This window comes from Sapajus apella, unplaced genomic scaffold (assembly GCF_009761245.1).
Source record: "Sapajus apella isolate SASKATOON/1434 unplaced genomic scaffold, GSC_monkey_1.0 scaffold44, whole genome shotgun sequence".
NCBI classification, from domain to species: domain Eukaryota; kingdom Metazoa; phylum Chordata; class Mammalia; order Primates; family Cebidae; genus Sapajus; species Sapajus apella.
In genome coordinates, this window is record NW_022436984.1 from 6,921,793 (window position 1) to 6,943,422 (window position 21,630).

Consider the following 21,630-nt stretch of genomic DNA (forward strand, 5'->3'; position numbering starts at 1 on the left):
TTTTATTTTACATAACATAATTTCAAGCAAAACACTTTATCTCAAAATGAAACAATATTTTCATTCAGAAAAAAATACTAAAATGTTGCAAGTTTTTAATATTTTAAAAATATTTATGAATATTTTATTTTTGTTTGTACAATTGTATTTCACTTAAATGTTATTTCTGTTAGGGTGGAGTATATCTTTATACTTAAATAATTAAAATTTTTCTTTAAGTATCCTCAAATAGTAGATTGCAAGTATGTAATTTTTCTGATTTTAAGAGTAACATAAGCCAGGTGTGGTGGTAGGTACCTGGAGTTCCAGCTACTTGGGAGGCTGAGGGGCGAGAATCATTTCAGCTTAGGAGTTTGAGGCCAGACCAGCCTGGGTGATGCAGTGAGACCACATCTCAAAAAAAAAAAAGAGAGAAAGAGAGAGACAATCATTATAAAAAAAATTTTAGAAAATTCTGAGAAATATAAAGAAAAGATCATTTATCCGTCTGTGATAACTAATGCTCATATTTGACATATTTCTTTTTTAATAGTGTTTAGTATTTAAAAATAAAATTATATACTTTATTTTTCATTAGTATTATTTGTATTTTCTAATATTATTTAAAACCCTTTGAAAATGATGACCACATAATTTCATTACATAATTATATTATAAATTTTGTAATGTATGTTCCTGATTGTGGACATGCATGGTGTTTTCTCTATGTTACTGTTGTTTAATGCTCTAACAATCTATAAATACACTGTTTATAAATATTTATTTTCAGCAATGATTATGTTCCTAGACTAGGTTCTAAGACATTGAATGACAAGTTCAAAGGCTATTAGCACCTTGATAGGTCTTAACATGTGTGGTCTCTATGTTTTCCAAAGTCTACCAGTTTCTGCTTCCACCAGCACCAAATGAGACCTCCTATCTCCTAACACTTTCTCCAAAAAGAAGCTCATATTCATTTTTTCCTCTGTTAATTTGATAAGGAGAAAGTGATGTCTCATGTTAACTTGCCTTTATTATCAATAAGGCTGACTACTTGTATACCTAGCTACTTTCTTCTGCACAATGTTTTTTGCCTGAGGTAGAATATTAGTGTTTTCTAATGGATTTATGTATTTGAGGTATAATAATCATTTATCAATGTTTTACAGATAGTTCCCTCATTCTTTAATTTGCCTTTTAATTTTATAGTGCTTTTTTCACTGCTCTTTGTAGTTTTTTCTATTCTGTTGTAATCACTTTTGTATATTCATCTGTATTTTTATAGTGTTTAATCTTTTATGGTGTTATTTTATATTTGATTCTTTCATATATCTAAAATATAAAATCGAACATTTTCTCTTTTTTTGAGACAGAGTTCTGCTCTTGTCACCCAGGCTGGAGTGCAGTGGTGCGATCTCTGCTCACTGCAACCTCCGTCTCCAGAATTCAAGCAATTCTCCTGCCTCTGCCTCCTGAGTAGCTGGGATTACAGGTGCCCACCACCACGCCTGACTAATTTTTGTTTTTTTTAGTAGAAATGGGGTTTCACCATGTTGGCCAGGCTGGTCTCGAACTCCTGGCCTCAGGTGATCCGTCTGTCCCGGCTTCCCAAAGTGCTGGGATTACGGGCATGAGCCACCGCACCCGGCCTGAACATTTTCTTGCTCATCATTTTGTTGTCTTCTATCTGAAGAGCTTTTCAAGTGTGCCTTTGATAATTTCTAACACAAGTTCCTACATTGTAAATCCTGTTTTTAAAACTACCTTCCATGCAGCATTTTAATGTAACCATTGCTGTTGAATGAGAAGATAATTGGTTGGGTCACCAATTATTTTTCTAGCCCAGCTCCATTGCTATGGTGGTTCTTTGTCCTGTGCTCTGGTTTTGGTGATGTCTCATCTTTGTTGACTCTTCATAAATATTTATGGAGGGACAAGAAGAGGTTGTATGTTAAGACACATTTTCAGCATAAGATTGGGTCAGAAAAGCTTCCAGTAGTCTCCTGCTGAGCCTTGAAGCACTTGGAGGACAGATGAAAGTCATCTGGGTAAAAACTGTAATATAGATGCAATAGGAGGGAATGTGTTCTTGGTGGAATAAATGCCACAAACAAAGATTTGGAAACATGAAATATTGCATAGGATTAGGGATACTGTAAGTAAATTTGATTTAATTCAGTAATTTAATTTATATATTTTTAAGTATAGTGTTTCTCTTTTCCAGGCTGCTTTTTGACAATGGGATTAGTGGAGCAGGAGAAAAGTCAGGATATGTTCTAGGATATGTTCTAGGATATGTTCTAGGATATAATAGCTCAAGCCAGACATATTGGTAGCTCAGGCTAGAACAGTGGCAACGTGATGGAGAGAAATGAATGACTCAAAAGTGCTTTGGAGATAGAGCCTGGTACTAAATTAGAACACAGAGTTGGACCAGATGTAGGACATGGAAGAGAGGAACTGTTTAAGAGAGGTCATAGGTCCTGGTTTTAGTAAGTTGGTATTTGGTGGCACTATTTGCTGACATGGTAAAAAATGAAGTAATTTGTAAAGATCAAGAGTGTGATTTGGTTATATTAAATTAGAATTGCCTGTGAAATATCTATGTGGGTGTGTCTGATAGAGAATTGGATCAAGTTAATTTTAATGTTCAGAAGAGAAGTCTAATCTGTAGATAAAAACTGGAAGTCGTCAGATATAGATCATATTTGAAGCCATCAGAATGGATGAGGCCGCCAAGAGAGATTATAGAATGAGAAAAAAAGAAGGCCTAGGACTAAACTCTGAGAAACTCTTAACATGTAGGGGTCAAGAAAAAGAGACCCTGTAGGAATAGTCCAAGGATTAAGAGGAATCCCAGGAGGTATGGTACTATAGAATCCAAAGGCAGAGTGTTCTTCAAGAAGGAGAGAGTGGTCAACTGCATTGAATACTATTGAGAACTCTACTAAGAGGACAAGAAGAATCCTTTAGGTTTTACAAAATGGTGACCTTATCAGATGCTGCTTCAGCAGAATCTTGTATTCAGGAGCCACTCAAGAATGAATGAGAACTGATGGAGTAAACACAGCATGCATAGATAAGTCAAGAACCTTGGCTCTTAAAAAGGAGTGAGAGATAGGAATGATCCAACAGAGAGGGAAAGAAGGTGATGCAGGGTCAGAGGCCAGATGGGAAAGCAAATAACTTGACCACCCAAGTATGGAAAAGCTCAGACAGCATGTGGCAAAGACCTTTATGCCATTACCCATGAAAGAAAACTGAAGACATTTAAGCAGAGGACTATTTGATTGGAGTGTTTCAATAGGTAAATTATTCTGTCATTATGGTAGATGAATGTAGGGTCTCAGTGAGTGTCTGACAGCACAACACTCAGTTGGGAAGCCATTGCAGGAATTTGAGTGAAAGGTAATGTGGCCTTGAATAAGGTTGGAGAGGAAATGAGAGACTGGAGATATCACTGAAAGATAAAATCGTAAGGAGGTGGTGACTGGATGTGGAGCAGTAATCAAGGATGACTCCCACACTTTTGGGTAACTAGGATGATATATGTGATTTTTAGGATGTTCCAATACGATGTCTTTATGGATGGTGAATGTCTGTTGTCTACATAGTGGTTGACAAAAATGGAGCAAAGTTTTGGTTTAGTTTCTCTAGAATATAGAATTGGGGCTTGTCTGGGTGATTTTTAAAGAATAATTTAAGCAGGCTGGACATGGTGGCTCACACCTGCAATCCCAGCACTGGTAGGCCGAGGTGGGAGGATCACTGGAGCCCAGGATTTTGAGATCAGCCTGGGCAACATAATGAGACCTCATCTCTATGAAAAAAAAAAAAAAAGTGCCAGGCATGGCAGCACACACCTGTGGTCCCAGCTATTTGACAGGCTGTGGTAGGAGGATCGCTTGAGCCCAGGAGGTTGAGGCTGCAGTGACCTATGATCATGCCACTGCTCTCCAGTGTGGGCCAGAGAGTGAGACCCTATCTCTAAAATAAATAAGTAAATCTTTTTGAAAGTAGTAGATCTCCAGGCTTGGGGGCGGGGGAAAAGATGTCTCATTGGCCAGCCTTATTTTCTAGAAGGTAATTACTGGAAAGTTGAATTTCAAATAACTTGTTACCTCTGTCATTTCTTACTGCTTATCTTAAGCTGCTAGCTTTCAAAACAGACTTGTGACCATCAGAGTCTCTGTGTTTTTTCTGCCGACAGAGACAACATGGTAGTCAGAATCTACCCAGGGAAGTCGTTTACTGTTTCTGGCCTATTCCCCTCTCCTAGAACAAAGTTATTTTCCATAACACATATGGCCCATATTCCCCAGCCTTGTCGATGTTGCCAGACCTCAGTGGACCTTTTTTAAAAGGTTCTTCCCATATCCTATTGTATTGTCTGGACCATCTCCAAATCCAGTTTTTAATTTCCTATTGGCTAAATTTTATTTTCTTTCTTTAGGCCTCATGCTCATCTTCTGCTTAATGCTGGCTCCCCTCCGATGCTGTGAGAGAGACCTTAATCACTTTTGGGCCAGCAGCCATGCCATTTTAAAATTCTTTTGGGCAGCGATTCAGCTGGTTTAACATCTTTCAATCCCACTTCTTGGCTAAGATTTACTGTCTCCTAGCCGGCTTCCTTTCCTTTCAGAAAGGAGTGTGAGGGCTGCATTTCCAGTGTAAGCCCCTTTTCTTCGGATCTGTTTTCCTAAGATTCTGGCACCAGATACTTAACCAATTCCAGTTGGTTAGGAAGTTCTGAGCTAAAATAGCAGGCCATTTTCCTCTTATAAAGAGATCTGGGAGCACCAATGCTAGACATGGTCCTGTCTAAGTCCTTGGACCTCCTAAGACTTGCAACCATGGGTGCCTGATGTGTTTTCTTCCAAGGGTCTCCTACAAAAATATCCTCTTCAAGTATCTAGATTTCAAGTATAATGATAGCTCTTCTTTTGAGGGGCAAAGATGCCTAAGTCTTATTTAAGGACAAGAAGACTTGGTTAAACTACAAGGCAGTAAGTGATGAGTCGAAGAGTAACAGATGGTATATTCTGACCTCCATCTTCATAATGGACAAACTGCTGTGTGCTTGTTGGGCTCACAATTTGGTGAGTTCTGTTCACCATCTAGGACCAACCTTTTACAACCATCAGAATAAGGAATAAGGAAGAAGAAAGTCAGAGAATAAGGAAGAGAATAAGGAAGAAGAAAGATTCAGAAGATTGTTCTTTGGCCAGGTCCTGTTCCCTGGCCAGCTCTCCCACAAACTGACTATGTAGCCTTGAGGCAAGTCACTTCCCCTCTCTAGCCCTCAGTTTTCTGGTTCTTAAAATGAAGAGGTTGAACTAGATAATCTTCAGGTTTCCTTCAAGTCAAAATGGACCATATGATCCATCTAAAAATGTTCTAAGACAAGGTCATTTCTTCACAACTCTGTAGTAGCTGTGGAGATTTTCCTATGAATTATCCATTACCAAAAAAATGACACTCCCATTCTCACTATCCACTTCTCTGGAGCATCCTGGCAGCAGAAGGAAAGCTCATGAGTAAGTTGCTTTCGCAGTAGGTGGATATTTTTTGCTCAGAATAAGGAAGAAGCAAGTCAACAAAATAAGAGAAGATGTTAAGAAACTAAGAAGTGCTTTCCTAAAAATTCAAAACCAAAAACTGAAGAATATATCTAAAAAAAACCCACCAAATCATTTTACTAATGAAATAGACACAAATACCCCTTTCTCTCCAATATACATGTTTTCAGATACACATAGGCTTTTCTGTATATAAATATAAGACATATAATGGAACCATTGAGATTTGTTATGAATTTTAGTGTTGAAGTCTTTGAACAGTTTTAATTTTTTGGTTCTTAAACAAAGTTTACATGATCCCAACCTCTTTTAGAAAATTCTGCCTTCTTTCCATACTTGTACTTTATTTCATAGTTCACTTTACCTAAGTGAGAGGGTGACACACGTGTCTAGCCTTACACCTTTATCTGAGAATTCAGGAGTACATGGCTTTGAGTTCAACTCTTGTGTGTAGACTCCCTGAATGCAGTCAGTAGGTTTTGAAAAGCTTTTGGTTCATTGACAAAATGTCTTAAGTAAAAAGCATATGGACAAGGAAAATTGATCTGCCACTAGACCAATAAAAACCCTCAAAAGTGTGGGTCTGTTAGTCATGACATTATATCACTTTTTAAATGAGCTTCCTGGAGGCTCCCATCACCCAGAACTACATTCTATTTTTCTTTCTGACATTTAGGTAATTTTTTATTGGGAAATTCACATCAGGGATCCATTCTCCTTGGTTTGTATAATTTCTTGACTTTACATTGAAATATCAATATTTGTAATCTACCTTCTTCAGTAAAGTGTAAATAGCAAACGCTTGCATGATAAATCAGCAATTTTTGTAATACCACACCCGGTTTTTCTGGATTGACGTTGAGAGATCACTAGACAAATCATGCCTGTAATCACTAAACCGTTGGATAGTATTACCAATGATATCATGCATGGCTCTTATAGATCCCTAAGCAAAATTGCTTTGGTAATTTTAACAGAATCACCCTTCATTAAGCGAAAACATATGATATTTGGATTCAAAATGTAGTTTCATCTTCCAAATTCAACTTTAGCAAAAAAAAAAAAAAAAAAAAAAAAAAAGGATGGCTTTCACTTGTTTATTTAGCCTTGCTGGGACTTCTACTCTAATGTAGTAAATTTTCTTAACATTTTAGCTTTACTTCTCTAGAATTACTCTTAATTGTAACAGTTCATTTCGTTGTATGTATATACAGGACTAACAATGGAAAAATATCTCAGAGAGCTCACGTCATCAAAGAAAATTCTAATGAAATAATGTTTTTTTCTTGTAGAGGTCATTAAAGTAAAACAAATGTTGTCCTCTTATTAAGCTATTACCTTACCTCATTGTTGAAAACATGAAACTGCTGAGAGTTACATTATATCATTTTTATAAAATATTTGTTGCCGAAGAGCTAGTTTCCAGAAAGCATTCCACGTTATTTTTTCCTATTCATTCAAATCCAAAATATTGCTCATCTAAACTTTCTCGGTTAATCACTGTTACAGTAAGTCTGAGACTGCAAGACGCCCAGTAATTCATAACCGGCTTGGGGCTTGTTCACCTTCAGGTCAGTTATTTGGTTCCTGTACACAGTAACAAGAAATCATCATCTGCTATAATTGCATAGGATTAATAAAAAGAAAAGCAAGAGATTTTGCTTCAAGAATCTGGACTGAAAAGCCACCAGGTTTCTGGTACATGCCTCTCTTTCTCTTCCTTTGCTATCCTCCCACTCATTTTAGTAGGGAAGTAAATGGTTGGTGAGGTTAAGCTGAAGGTTCCCCACTGTGAGAAGTCACCCTAGATAAGCACAGCAGTGGTACAAGATGTTCTGGCAGTGGAGAGGAGAGACCCTGAGATCCGTTTTTGGAGTAGTTAAAGAAGGTGCTGCACAGGAGGTGTTCCTTGGGCTGACTCCTAAAGGTCCAAGAGGCATTTCTGAGGAAGTCCAGGGGAAGAGGGTGGCATGGAGATTCCAGAGACGGATGGAGTAGGCACCAGGTCCTTCAAAAATTAAAGACCATAGGTTTTCAAAGACCTCTAGTATGCTACTTGAGCCAGAGTGTAAACTGGGAAGGAGGTTGTCTGGGAACTGTGGCCAGACGAATAGGCAAGAGGCAGAAGAGGACGCGTGCTCCATGCCCTACTAAGCAGCATGGTTACCCTTTAGTCAAAAAGAGGTTCTGAACACTGGGCAAGGGAATGGTATGGGTGAGTTTGCGTTCTGCAAAGAGCACTTTGGGAGTCTTAGGTGGAGAATGGATAGTGGGAGGAAGGCAGGACTGGAGATGGGAAGACTCACCAAGAGTATGAGGAGTGTCAGGAAAGACAGAAAAGAGGACACGACAGGGACAGACAGAGAATGGGAGAAAGGGAAGGGTGGCATTAAGGTTTCTGGCTTGGGTGACAGAATGGATTTGCTGATGAAGGAAATAGGAGAAATGGAGTTGAGTTAAAGTGAAGAGGGGAGTGATAATAAATTCACTTATTATGAATATATCCAATAGGTATTAGGTAAGTGGTTCTAAAGGACAGAGGTCAATCTTTGAGAGAGGCTGGGAAATCATCAGTATGTAAGTAGTAATTGAAGCATTTCTGAGTTTGTTTCCAGCCCTTAAATCCTGTGGTTCAATGAATAACATAAATACTCTCTTTGACATATGCCCATCTCAGGAAGTCTAAAATTAGCAGTGGCCTGTGTGAAGTAATTTGGTGACACGATGCAGTTCCTCCTCACAGTTGTAATCAGTAAATAAATTGTGAACTCAGCCTCACGCTGACTTTGCAAATCAATCAAAACAGATTTATTGAGTGTCTTTTTGGGTTTAATGTTGTAAGGGAGATTCATTTTTTAGATTGGAAATAATTTCATTGATTTTTCAATTCAAGTCACCAAGGTTGGGAAACGGGGTTTAGTAGGAAGACAGTGCATATAGCTTTAGGCTTGATAAGTTTGAGTTCATGGCAGAAGATCCAATGGAAATGATTAAGAAATATACTTGGGAGAAGAATCTTAGCTGGAGAGGAAGATGGAGGATTTATCCCAAGGAGCATGGTCATTGAAACTGGGCGAGCGTGGGAAGGGTGGAGGGAAGTGCTGAGCACACAGCACATTTCAAGGAGGGCCGGAGCCTTGGCAGATACCCACCTTCAGGCTGCTGAAGTACAAGGACAAGCCAGAGCAGCTCAAGGTAAAACAAGAAGAATATTCTGTCACTGAACATGGGAAGAGAGTGTTCAAGGAGTGGGCGTTCAGCCAGACTGAGAGGTCAGGGATCATTCACCAAAAGATGATCATGAGATTTAATGATGAGTTGGTCATTGGTGCTTTTTCTTAGAGGATAAAGAGTTAGGAAGTAGGATTGGAGGTCATTGAGGAGGAAGAGGAAAAGCAGTCGTAGCCATAATAATAAAATTGATGTGTACTATGTTGGATGCTTCCCTACATTACATGCCGGGCAGTCTCCAAAGCACTTTGTACATGTTATTTTGTTTAATGCTCACAGTAATTGTAGGAACTTACCAATATTATTATTAATATTACTCATATTGATACTGTTATTTCCATTTGCAGATAGACTGTAATAGGAAATAAAGACAATATAGATAATCCTTTGAGGCATTTTGCAGTGATACAAAAAGTTTAATTCCCTTCAAACTAAACTCTGTCAAGTGAAATTGAACTTGTCATTTTCTTTAGCATTTGTAATCTGATTGCATTATTTGAACATGGAAGTGCAATGTTCTACACATATATTTGGATGCTGTCATTACATTTTCTTAACATTTTCTCCAAAAACTTACATTTTGGCATGACTGCTAAGTGCAGGGGCAGAGAGAGCAGAGTACCAGGTGATGGGTGGCGTGAGATGTGGCAGTGAGTACCCAAGAAGAAAAGCACAGTGGGTGATGATATGATCAGATGAAAGCTATTTTCAAGCAATTTTAACATTTTTGAAGTCAGTGAGGGTAGGATCTAGGGGAGGAATAACTGGAGATGTTGGAGAAGGATGAACAGGTGGGACCAGGAGGCAGAGACTGGTCAGGATGGGAGAAGGAGCCCTGCCCAGAAAGGAGAAGGGATGTATTTTGTTTGTTTGTTCTGAGTTGAGAAAATAAAGTTTAAAAGAGGAAATGCTCGATTTTATTAATACTAACCCTCCCTAATCTAAATTCTGTCAAGTAAAATTGAACTTGTCATTTTCTTTAACATTTGTTATCTGATTTCATTATTTGAACATAAAATTGCAATCTTCTTCACATATGTTTGGATGCTGTCATTATGTTCTCTTACTTGTTTCTCCAAAAACTTGCATCTGGCATGACTGTTAAGTCCAGGGCAGAGAGAGCAGAGTTCCAGGCAATTGGTGGTGGTGTAGATATGGCAGTACCCAAGGAGAACGGGAAGGAGAGAAGGGAGAAGGAAATGAGTAACTGTAAGGATAAAGAAGAATTATATCTAAAAGTCTGTTGTAACTTTACAATTGAGACATCACTTTTAAAAGAACATTTTTATTAATGAGAAAAAAAGGCACAAGGTCACTCTCATCAGGTTTATGGAGAACAAAATGAATTGGCAAGTCAGCCAGTCAGCTGGAACAGCCTAGACGGTTAGGGCCTTGAGGGACTGTAAATTGGTGGCATAAAATCTTTTCTTATGGGATAGGGACTGACTGGCTACCCTGCTGACTTCATCAGACTCTCTCTTGACTTCATGAGGATACTGTATAGATCAAGGTTACCCACAATGTTGAGTCAACCATTGCTCATTCCCTTCTGTAACTGTCAGATGCAAATACTATTAGCATTTACTGCAACTAAAACAAGTGACAATATTTTTACATATTTTCTCTGTAGGAGAAAATATAAACCTCCTTGGAAATAAAGAGCTGAAAACATTTAGGTAATACTGGGCATGGCACTTGAAGCAGTCATTTCAGTCTAAAAACATTTCCTAAGGAAAAGTAGTAAATGTTTGTTTTTGGCTGTTAAACCATTTTCATCAAAACATTTTATTGATACGTAAAATGTTTTAAAAATTGTTTTCTGTGTAAACATGATCATCTCATCATCACACACTAATCGGGATGTGTTGAGTGCCTGTTTATCCATTAATATCTGGTGTTTGTCAGCCCGTGTTTGTTTTGTGTCTGATGTTCCATGTCTTTTTTGCAGATATTGATGAATGTGTAAACAACACTGTGTGTGACAGTCACGGGTTTTGTGACAATACACCTGGCTCCTTCCGCTGCCTCTGTTATCAGGGCTTTCAAGCCCCACAGGATGGGCAAGGGTGTGTGGGTGAGTTTTTAGATTTTTTTTCCCAGCGTGTTTCACATGTCCCTGTTGAAGAGAAATCACAATGAACAACAGGAGCTTTTAAGCAGGTAATTTGGGTAGAGCTTTGTCATAATTTGATTTTGTCATACAGTTTGAAGGTGTGCAAAATTATCCTATGTTGCGGGTGTGTGGCTCACACTTTGTAACCCCAGCACTTTGGGAGGTCAAGGTTGGAGGTTTGCTTGAGGCCAGGGGTTTGAGACCAGCCTGAGTAACATGGTGAGATCTTTTCTCTATGAATAAATTTTTTTAAAAATAATTATCCAAGCTTGATGGTGGGGTGCCTGTAGTCACAACTACTTGGGAGGCTGAGGTGGGAGGATCTCTTGTGCCCAGGAGTTTGAGGCTTCAGTAAGCCGTGATCATGCCACTGCATGCCAGCTTGGGCAAGAGAGCAAGACCTTTTCTCAAAAACAAAAACAGAAAATCCTATGGCTTCTGAAATTGTTAGGGACATATAAAGAAATATAAAACTATGACTTTACATTTAAATGAATTTTAACAGGAACATCTGTTTAAACTCTTAACCGAGTATGCAGAACTCTAGACTCCCTTTGGCACAGGAAGTAGAGTCTGGTGTGTGGTATAGATTATCTGTCTTTGAAATGTACCCCCTTAGGCAGTGCATTTAAGGCAAAGTGTTGGCAGGAGCTTCAATGTCCAAGAATGATACCTGTGAAAGGATGCTTTGAATTGTGCAAAGCTATTTCCTCAGTCTGTCCCGGGATTGACAGGGGTGGAAGGAATCTTGAATATCATCAGATGTCCTGGAATGTGGTCCAACAAAAGCTCATACAGAAAATAATTTGTATTTCATTGTCTGACATGATGTGATTTCTTCAAGTCAAACTCATTATGAAATGTATTTGCAATTAGAGCAATTAAATTGGAAAGAGAAGAAAGGTTATCAAATTGAAGACTTTATAGATAGCAAGACTTTTCTTTTTCTTTATTGTTAGAGAAAAGTAGCCATATTCACTACATGGCAGATGGAACGTGAGGAGTCAACACCTATTTGGTTTGGAAATTTGCAATTAAAACATTAGTTCATTTTCCATCCATATTAAACTTGCAAAACAAGATTTTCAAAGTTTAATGATGTCACTTGAATAATAACTGCTTTTGTGGAATTATGAAATTCAGTTAATTCCCAACCAAAAATTATTTGCAAATCAATGATGTAGTTTCATGAATAAGTATTAGCTAATCAAAAACATAGATAATTATTCAAGAATTATTCACAACAAGACATAAATATTTAATGATATAGCTAAGACTGTCCTAATTTTAGTTCCCACTCCTGTTCAGCCACCTTTCCACCAAAATACATTTGTTTGACATTTGCATAATGTTTTCACCAGATGGGTCTTGTGATGTGGCCCTACTTTCCACCTTAGCTTCACCACTTCCTTCTTCACCTGTTGGTTCCCGCAATGTCAGACTGGTTGTGGTTTCCCACGTCACTGTGAAATTATTTGACTGTCTTGTTCTCTCATTCTGCTGGGACTATCCTCCTGACCTCTCCTTCCTTGAGTCCTGGATTTTCTCACTCATTCTTGAAGACTGAGGTTCTGTGCCGTCTTCCAGACACCATCCCTGCCCCATCCCTCACTCTCAGGCTGAGCTGTGACCTCTGCTTCCAGAGCACCTCTGCTTCCAGAGCACCTTCAGCAAATTCTATTATGGTACTTAACAACCTTACAGGGAATAATTTAATAATGGGTATACCACCTGCAGCCCCCTTCTACAAAGCTATAACCTCTATATGATTGAAAACTTTTTCGCCTCTCCCTGGGCAGGGCACGATGCTTGGCTTATTGTAGGTGCTCAGTAAATTTTGTTTAACTACTAACTGTTTATATATCAGATGTTGAACCATATCTAGAAACCATATCAGATATCTGATATCAGTCCGCATAGCCCCAGAGCCCCTGCTTAATGCTCATTTCTAACCAGCCAGATGAGCACACCAAACCCATGTTGACATTTCAGCTTGGCACACAAAACACCACCCTTAGAGAAGGAATATTTGTTATCATTTTGGTGAACTTAACAAACGTCATCTCATTTGTGTTTGTATTCATTCTTTCAAAAATGTTTACTGAGCGCCTATGATAGGCACTTCCCACTGGGTGTTGTGTAGAGCTACAGGATGAATCAGCCATTCCCCCATTATCACTTACTAATCCTTCAGCTATTGGCTCCAGTATCATTCCTCTAACCACCCCTGGCACTTAAGGTCTGCTTTTCTACGCTTTCACTGAGCTCTGAACTTTTCTTTCCTCATACTCACTGAATCCTGTAAGATTATTTTGTTAATCTCCCTAACTTGACTATACGCTCCATGAAGGCAGGAGTTTGGATTGCTAGCTTATCATGGTTTCCCCACATATAGGCCGTATAGGCCTGCCCCATGGCAGTAAGCTAGGAAATATTTCTTGATTGAGTTAGCGCAGTCTGATGGGATAGAGTTTATTAGCCATGTAAATAATACATGCTGGAAAGTACAAAGTTCCACTGGACATTTACCTAAAATTGATAAATGTGAACTGGCAATATCTTACACTTTTCTGGTCTCAATATGACAGTCTAGATTGATTAAATATTTCAACTCTGCTTTATGTTATAGTAGTTTTCATAAGTGAAAATAGTTCATTGAGTTTATATCTGTTTATATACAAATGAAATGGAAAACTGAGGTAATTACCCAAATAAGTCCAGATGTATTTTGTCCAATAAACTGGGTATAACAGTTGAAAGGAGGATTTTTTTCTGGAATGATTTAGATAATTGCTCAAATGTTTAACTTTGTATAAACCATCTCAAGGTATGCTCATGAAAGCTAATGTTTATACATATTTAATACGTAAGACGTGAGCATTTCAGACTTTAAGTTGGACACTTTGCTGAGCTGGATATTCATGAATAAAATGTAGGAGGAAAGAAGGTTAAAAAGTACTATTGGGTAAGATCAAACATAAAATTAGTCTTTCTTAGGGCTGTGTACTTGCAAAATGTTGAATAAAGTGTACTTGTCACTGAGATTCCTTGAATGTATTTTAATTATGTATATTTAAGTACAGAAGAAAAACATTTAGCAAAATAGAAATTACACAGTGGAACATCAACAGAGTTTGAAAAGGCATCATGAGATCAGTGAATAATTATTGCACCAATTTGTTTTACATGAATGATTAATGTAGCCTGATGAGTATCTCTATAGGGGTCTTTCCTTCATTTCTCAAAGGAATACACAATCTGAATTCTCTTGATAATTATGGATGTTTTGGCTACCAGAGAACTGTATTTTCAGACATTTAAGTAGATTTTTAAAGTTTTTTTTTAAAATGAACTTAATTCTGTGGTTACTGAAGTGCCAGTGCTTCTAACTTTGCTTGAATCAAGAACTGATTGTAGGCCGGGCGCAGTGGCTCACGCCTGTAATCCCAGCACTTTGGGAGGCAGAGGTGGGCGGATCACTTGAGGTCAGGAGTTCATGACCAGCTTGACCAACATGGCAAAACCCCATCTCTACTAAAAATACAAAAATTAGCTGGGCATGGTGGCGCACGCCTATTAGACCCAGCTACTCAGGAGGCTGAGACAGGAGAATCACTGGGAGGTGGAGGTTGCAGTGAGCTGAGATTGCGCCGCTGCACTCCAGCCTGGGCGACAGAGCAAAATTGTCTCAAAAAACAAAAAGAACTGAAAGTAGAGTGTTAGATCATTTAAGACTTCATTATGTTGAAAAGTCAGGAATGATAAAACTAGGTGGTCAGTGGGCACATACTAGGTTTGCAGTAGAATTCCAGGGTGTCCTTTAAAACTAAATTGGGAATTTAGAACCTTTATCTTCAGTTTTCATGGTCCTTTCATACAGACCAAATCTGACAGCTCTGCGTCAAAGAGCCCCTTCCCTAAAAGAGCAGAAGGGGTTTGCCTGCTCTCTGGGGATCGCCTTCTTTTCAGCAAGACACTATTAGCCCTGGCACAGCTGGTGAAATAGAGAGCTGTCATGAACGAGGCACACATCTCACTTGGTCTGTTCTCCCTTTTCCAGATGTGAATGAATGTGAACTGCTCAGTGGAGTGTGTGGTGAAGCCTTCTGTGAAAACGTGGAAGGGTCCTTCCTGTGCGTGTGTGCGGATGAAAACCAGGAGTACAGCCCCATGACTGGGCAGTGCCGCTCCCTGGCCTCCACAGGTAAGTCCCAGTGACACTGTGCAAGGGGATAGCAGGCTCTTCTCAAAGACCTGCACCCACACAGCTTTGGGATAAACACTGGGAGTGAGATAAGAAGAAGCCAGATGTGCTGACATAGGGCTCTCCCTGGAAGCTTCCACGTTCTTCTGTGCCTGCCTTGTCAGTGGAATTAAGATGTGGGTGATGACTCTTTGGGCTAGATGGCCTCTAATGTTCTATCCAAACCAGAGACGCCTCCAGTAATGTAAAGGATCCAAAACGATGATGACATTTGCTGGGGACTGCTTAAAACTTAGAGAGCGATCAGCTCGGGATTTAGTGTGGCACCATCTCATTAAGTTGTATAATCCTCCATACGTTCTTGGCCCTTAGAGAAATGTGTCTTGACACTTCTGTAAATTAAAAGCAACATATAGGCCTCTTAGGATCTACAAAGACTTCCACTTGGAATTCTTAAGGTGTTTTTCCAGAATTTGGCCTAAAGAGGGGCTATGTTTGCATTCACTTAAAATTTGATTTAGGCTGTGTTGTCACCATGCAAACTGAAATAGAGAGTTGGACTGTTTTCCAGATAAATTAATCAACTTCCCAATCACCCTTTTAGTTTGTGCCATGTAGCTATAGCTTGGTTGTATTTTAGGGAAAGCAAAGGCCCACATGATCCTTTGAGAGCCAAGTAAAATGAAACATAGACCTTTTCTTTTCTTTCTCAGTCAATTTTATGCATGCTGCCATAATAGCCTTCACTACTCCTCTGGAGGGTACACTTGTTCCGTGTAAAATAGCCAGCTATCTTTGCAAGAAGAGGAAATGAAATATAAAAATATTTTCACCCACATATAATTCCTCAGCTATTAAATGTAGAAGGGTGAAGGGTGCCAAATTAAATGAACAGACTGTAACTTAAAAACTTTGTGAAAGAGAAGAGACAGATTATTACTGGTGGGAGGATTTCTTTTCATTCAAGTGGCCATTGCAACAATTCATATTCTGTAAAGAAGAGATTTTTCATTTTAATTGTATCTACAATAGCTAAAAAACAAAAACATATGATGGATCAAAAACAGAATTGGTTAAGTAACTGTCTTTTTCTTATTTTTACTTGGTTCCATAGGGTAGCACCTCATCTATAGTGTTATTTTGAATGAATTAATATGTCATAATAATATATAGCCATTAAATGGTCTATGTGAAGATTAGATAGTCATGATAAAGATAAATGTATGTGATACAATGCTAAGTGAAAAAATACAGGATATTCCAATGACCATACTCTGTAGAGGAAGGGAGAGTGAGAATATATACAAAGATAATTATTGGACCCAACCAATAACTAGTTGAGCTTATTCATTTGTATAGCTCCTGGCAGCTTTGCCTTTTATCATGCCTCAATTTGTATAGTTCTTGGTAAACTTTGACTGTTTATATGGAGTTTAAGACAGTATTATGACAGTCTTCATTTTAAAAAACTTTTCTAGCAGTATCCTGAGAGACTGAATTTAGCCATAAACTTCAGCAGAAGCCTTCTGTCTGACTCATGAGAGCCAATAATTATCATTTATTTGAAAAAGATGACAAAAAACTAGAAATCATAAAAAGATAACACATTTTCTAAATTTAATTTTTAACTCGAAGAATAAAAGTGTGCATTTGGCCAGGCACACACACGCCTGTAATCCCAGCACTTTGGGAAGCCGAGGCAGGCAGGTCACTTGAGGCCAGGAGTTCTAGACCAGCCTGGCCAACACAGTGAAACCCCATCTCTACTAAAAATACAAAAATTAGCCAGGTGTGATGGCATATGCTTGTAATCAGTAAGGCAGAGACATGGGAATCACTTGAACACACAAGGCAAGGTTGCAATCAGCTGAGATCTTAACACTACACTCTAGCCTGAGCAACAGCGTGAGATTCTGTCTCAAAAGAAAAAAAAAAGTGTATTCATGTACCAGTCTTTGAAGAGAAAGTCTATGGTCTTTTTTTGTATAGGGGTCCATTTGTGGAGTTTGCTTGGCTGTCTTGCATAGACCCCATCTGTTGTGTGTTAGGATATGTAGGAGTAAGAATCTAAAGGCTTTTTCAAAACGAATGTAAAATCCTTCTATATTTTTACAGTTTTTCTCAATTTTTTTACACTTGTCTTGTCCACACCTAATTTGATAGTATTTCTTTTACTGACTCAACTTTATCCAATTTTTCTAAAGCTTTGACTTACCCTAGAAACAGCTCTTCTAGTCACATTCATATTTTACTGGTTGATATAATATTTAATTAAATTATGTGAGCACAATAATCAATACGCTGACACAGAATGTTTGAGAATATACCTAGGTAAGTCTTGGTTTGCATACTGTGCAGCCTGTAGGAGCAGAAGTGTGTGGACCTCTGCAAGAATAGCCGGCTGGCTCTGAGCTTTCTCCCTTCCATGGGCATCAGCAATATTTTACAGAGGGCAAGAAAACACCAGTTAATGCAAATTGTTTAAATGTAGGCCAGTGAAGAGAGTTTGTACCCTGTCCAGTAAAAGAATCTGCTATTCCATAGAACAAAACATTTTAGACCAAATTTAAAGAAAAGTTTTCAGAATAGAATTCAAATGAATTTCATTATAAAGATAATATGCTAAAACTGAGTTCTCATCCTTCCTGAAAACTACTTAGGAAGGGGAAGATAAATTGCCAGTATAGGCTATCACATTTTTATTTGGTTGTAAAATTCCCCCAGGACAATCTGTATTCCAGCAATGAGCAGTAGCATGATAATTTCATGTGGTATCATACTGAAGACAGACTAGGGCTAACGGGGAGGATATTAGGAAGGCAGATTTCAGGTCAGTATCCAGAAGAGCTTTCCAGTAACTAACAAGAGCTAGTCAGCAAAAAAGCTATCTCACAAAATACTGGAGTGCTTTCCCAGAGGCATCCAAGAACAGGTGGGATACCCACTGGCCTGGCAGAAGAGCACCCACTTCCAGCAGGGTGTTGCCCCAGATGAGCCTTTAAAGTACTTTGGAACTGTAATGTCCTAGGGTTTTTATTTCTAAACGTTCCTGGCCTATATATATATATACATATTTTAGGTCTATCTTAGCATTTTTTACTGCCTGGGCCTTTGGCCACTAATTTACATTGCTGTGCATTGCCTAAAAGCATCTGAAAAAGAAGTAAAAAATGTCCATACCAGGCCACTCATCACATTTAAGAAGGTATGGATATGAAATATAGTCTGATGCTATTATTTCCTTAGTGCCTGTGATAATTGCTCAATAAAAACTTTATGTCTTTGGGCACTGTAAAGGAAGCAGTAAATATTTAATCTTGGCAACTGCAGCCTTCAAACCTTACCCACAAAATGCTGTTCTCTGCCTTGATTGGTGTACAGAGGAAATTCTGTGGTACGAACTGAATCTTATTCTTAAAACAGAAGGTATAATGAAAATAACACAATGAAAAAAATATATATTATAATCCATACAGGTATTCTCCACTTTAAGAAAAGCAAAGAAACAAAATCAGAAAGTATAAAGCATTTAAGTTGGGGTGATTCTTTGTGTTATAAAATAACTCTTCACTTTACTGAACAGTTTATCATAGGGTTTCTTAAAATATCAGTTTTCACTAATACATTTGAGATCTTATTCCCACATCATGAGCTATATCCTAGACTTCTGCATTTAGAAACCACCTTAGTGATTTTCCAGCTCAACTGTTTTATTTATAGGTAAAGACACTGATGCCCAGAGAAACGTCCTAAATGTTATTCTTAAGATTATATAGCTAATGAATGGCAGAACTGGTTCAGGAACCCAACTCAGGGATCTTCCCACGTCACCATTTCTACTTTTAGGGCTGAGGACCCTAAGACATCAAATTCTTCTCAAAATTGGCTTTTTTCATTTTGTTTTTCATTATTAAGATAATACACATTAATCATAGAAAATTGAGAAATACAGAAATAGATTAAAAAGGAAGTCCCCTCCAGGGTCACCATCCAGTGTCTGTCACCACATTGACCCCTGGACCCTGAAAGGACATCCATATTCCCCTGCCTCAACAGAACCATCTTCCATGTGACCTCCAAGGCACTGAGATCAGGCCCTCTGACTCTTCATCTAAGTGAGCCTTCAGTGAGCTTCTATACGCTGGACTCTTTAGTCTCATCCCAGACTCTTCTGAAACATTTCACAGTGCTTTGTCATCTTTTCCCCCTTCTTTGCCTTGTGGTTGATTTCATGACATTACTGTTCCCTGCATCCTCCTACCTCTTGGACTAGTCTTTTCCTGTCTCATTCTCAGGTTCTTCTTCTCTTGCCCATTCCTTAAATAACAACATCCCACGTAGTTGCATGCTTAGCTCGCCTCTTAACTTTATGTTCTTCTTCTGGGATATTTTTTGGAGTCAACCATTACTTATATGATGTTGCCTGCTAAGTAAATATCTTCTGCCCCCACCTCTGTTCTGAGTGCCATGCTCCTATTTCCAGCTGCCTGTTGGACTTTTTCTTCAGGGTGTCATTTAAGGCTCCTTGGCTGACAGTTATTCAAACCCAAATTAATCAACATTTCGTTTCCTTGTGTCAATTAATTGCCAGATATCAATACTAGAAATTCTGAAGTCATACATTTTTTTTCTCCCCATTCGTCATCCAAGCAGTCTATCATAACAGCCTGCCAGTTCTACCTCCAGGGTGTCCTTCAAATCTCTCCCTGCTCCTGATACTGCTTCCCTGGGTCAGTCTTTCAGCAACACTTACCTGGACCATTGCAGTAGCCTCCTGCCTTCTCTCTCTGCCTCGCTCATCAATTCCTGCTCCACACTGCTGCCAGGGTTAATGTTTTCAAAACATAGATCTTGGTATAAATCATTCAATCTTTCAACTGCTTACCATTGCTTTACAGCATGAAGTCCAAATGCATTAGAAGGGCAACAAGACCCTTTATCCTCAATAACATAACCTGCTTGTTTAGCTTTCTCTGCTACATTCCCCATACCTACATCTAAGCCCGTGTCCTGCTTATGGCTACCCCAAATAATTATGCTTTCCTAAGATGATGACGTTGCCACTACTAGCTCTTCTGACTGCTGTGCCCTTCCCCTTGTAAGCCTTTCTCTTATTTTATTTTGACCCAGAATCTTGCTCCATTGCCCAGCTGGAGTGCAATGGCGCTGTCTCAGCTCACCACAACCTCCTCCCACCAGTTCTTGTGCCTCCGCCTCCCCGGTAGCTGGGATTACAGGCCTGTGCCACCACACCCACCTAATTTTTGTACTTTTAGTAGAGACAGGGTTTTGCCATGTTGACCAGGCTGGTCTTGAACTCCTGACCTCAAGTGATCTACCCACCTTGTCCTTCCAAAGTGCTGGGATTACAAGCATGAGCCAGTGTGCCCATCCTCTTGGAAGCTTTTCCTGAAATCTCTCTCAAGCCTTTTTAAAAGTCTGCTCAACTGTCACCACGTTGTCACACGTTCCCCAAATCCCCAAGATGGAATTACAGGATTCCGCCTCTCTGCTCTTAACACTCTTTGTTTTTGTGGCTAACAGTCTCTGCATCTTACTCTCTCTGCATCCACTGCAAAACAGCTCACTGCTTAGCATGGTGCCTGAAAGTTGGTAGACACTCAGTAACTGTTGAATAAATTGCCTCTCCACTTTGGAAGCACATGTCTCTTTCATAACCCAGCCACCCCATTCCTAGCTACTTCTACAGAATAAAAATGATTTTTCATTTTTTCAAAGATTTAATTGAAGCACACAAGTGAGGAAATGTCTGTTCACACTTCTGTGTAAGGAGTGCTGCTTCAGATTGCTTAAGTTAAATTAGGTTAAATTAAAAGAAAAAGAACATCTCCCCACTGTCAAGGAACACAGAATACAACTCACCTTGGTAGTTCTGACAATGGAACCCTCACAGCATCCCCGTTCCCTTCCTGGAGAGGTACACCACAGGTTTTGTGCATGTACACATTTTTTAAAGGCAGGAAACCACACGTAACAATCAGTCAACTGTTACATTTGGCAGAGTCTGTTTTTTAAAATGTGTTTAGTTAACCTGTTAAATAAATTTAACATTGAAAGAGTTTTATAAAAATTATTTCTGATTGGAAAAAAAGACTTTTGGTAGGAAAAAATATTAAAGAAAGTAAGACCACAGTATTTATAATGCAAACATTGTAAAAGGCCATAAAATTCCTGAGGTCGTATTGTGTATTTGTAATGGATCTATACTGTAAATGTAGATAAGGCTAAGGAAAATACATTCACTTGTTTAAAAAAAAAAAGTTGAGTCAAATGTTCTTCCCACATTCAACGATGACAATGAGAAGATATCATCTTTTTGGTATAAAAACCAAACTGCTTTTATAAGATTTCCTGTTTGCTATAGATAGTACCTAAAATCATATCTGAGTTTCTGATAAAGAGATATCAGTGTTCGAATGAACTGACATATCAGTCAAAGTGACATACTCAAACTATACACACACACACACACACACACACACACACACACACACACACACACA

General features: G+C 38.7%; 1 protein-coding gene across 12 annotated transcripts in view; it reads left to right on the forward strand.

The window, feature by feature from the left end:
* LTBP1 (latent transforming growth factor beta binding protein 1) overlaps positions 1–21,630 on the forward strand; it is a 461,690-nt gene that overhangs the window by 393,216 nt on the left and 46,844 nt on the right. For 8 of the 12 annotated variants that reach the window (XM_032239266.1, XM_032239267.1, XM_032239269.1 and 5 more), the window contains 2 exons: positions 10,738–10,863; positions 14,963–15,106. In XM_032239266.1, the coding sequence (XP_032095157.1) occupies positions 10,738–10,863; positions 14,963–15,106 (270 nt within the window). The remainder of the gene's footprint in view (positions 1–10,737; positions 10,864–14,962; positions 15,107–21,630) is intronic. The other 4 variants (XM_032239268.1, XM_032239271.1, XM_032239275.1 and 1 more) reach the window with 1 other exon arrangement.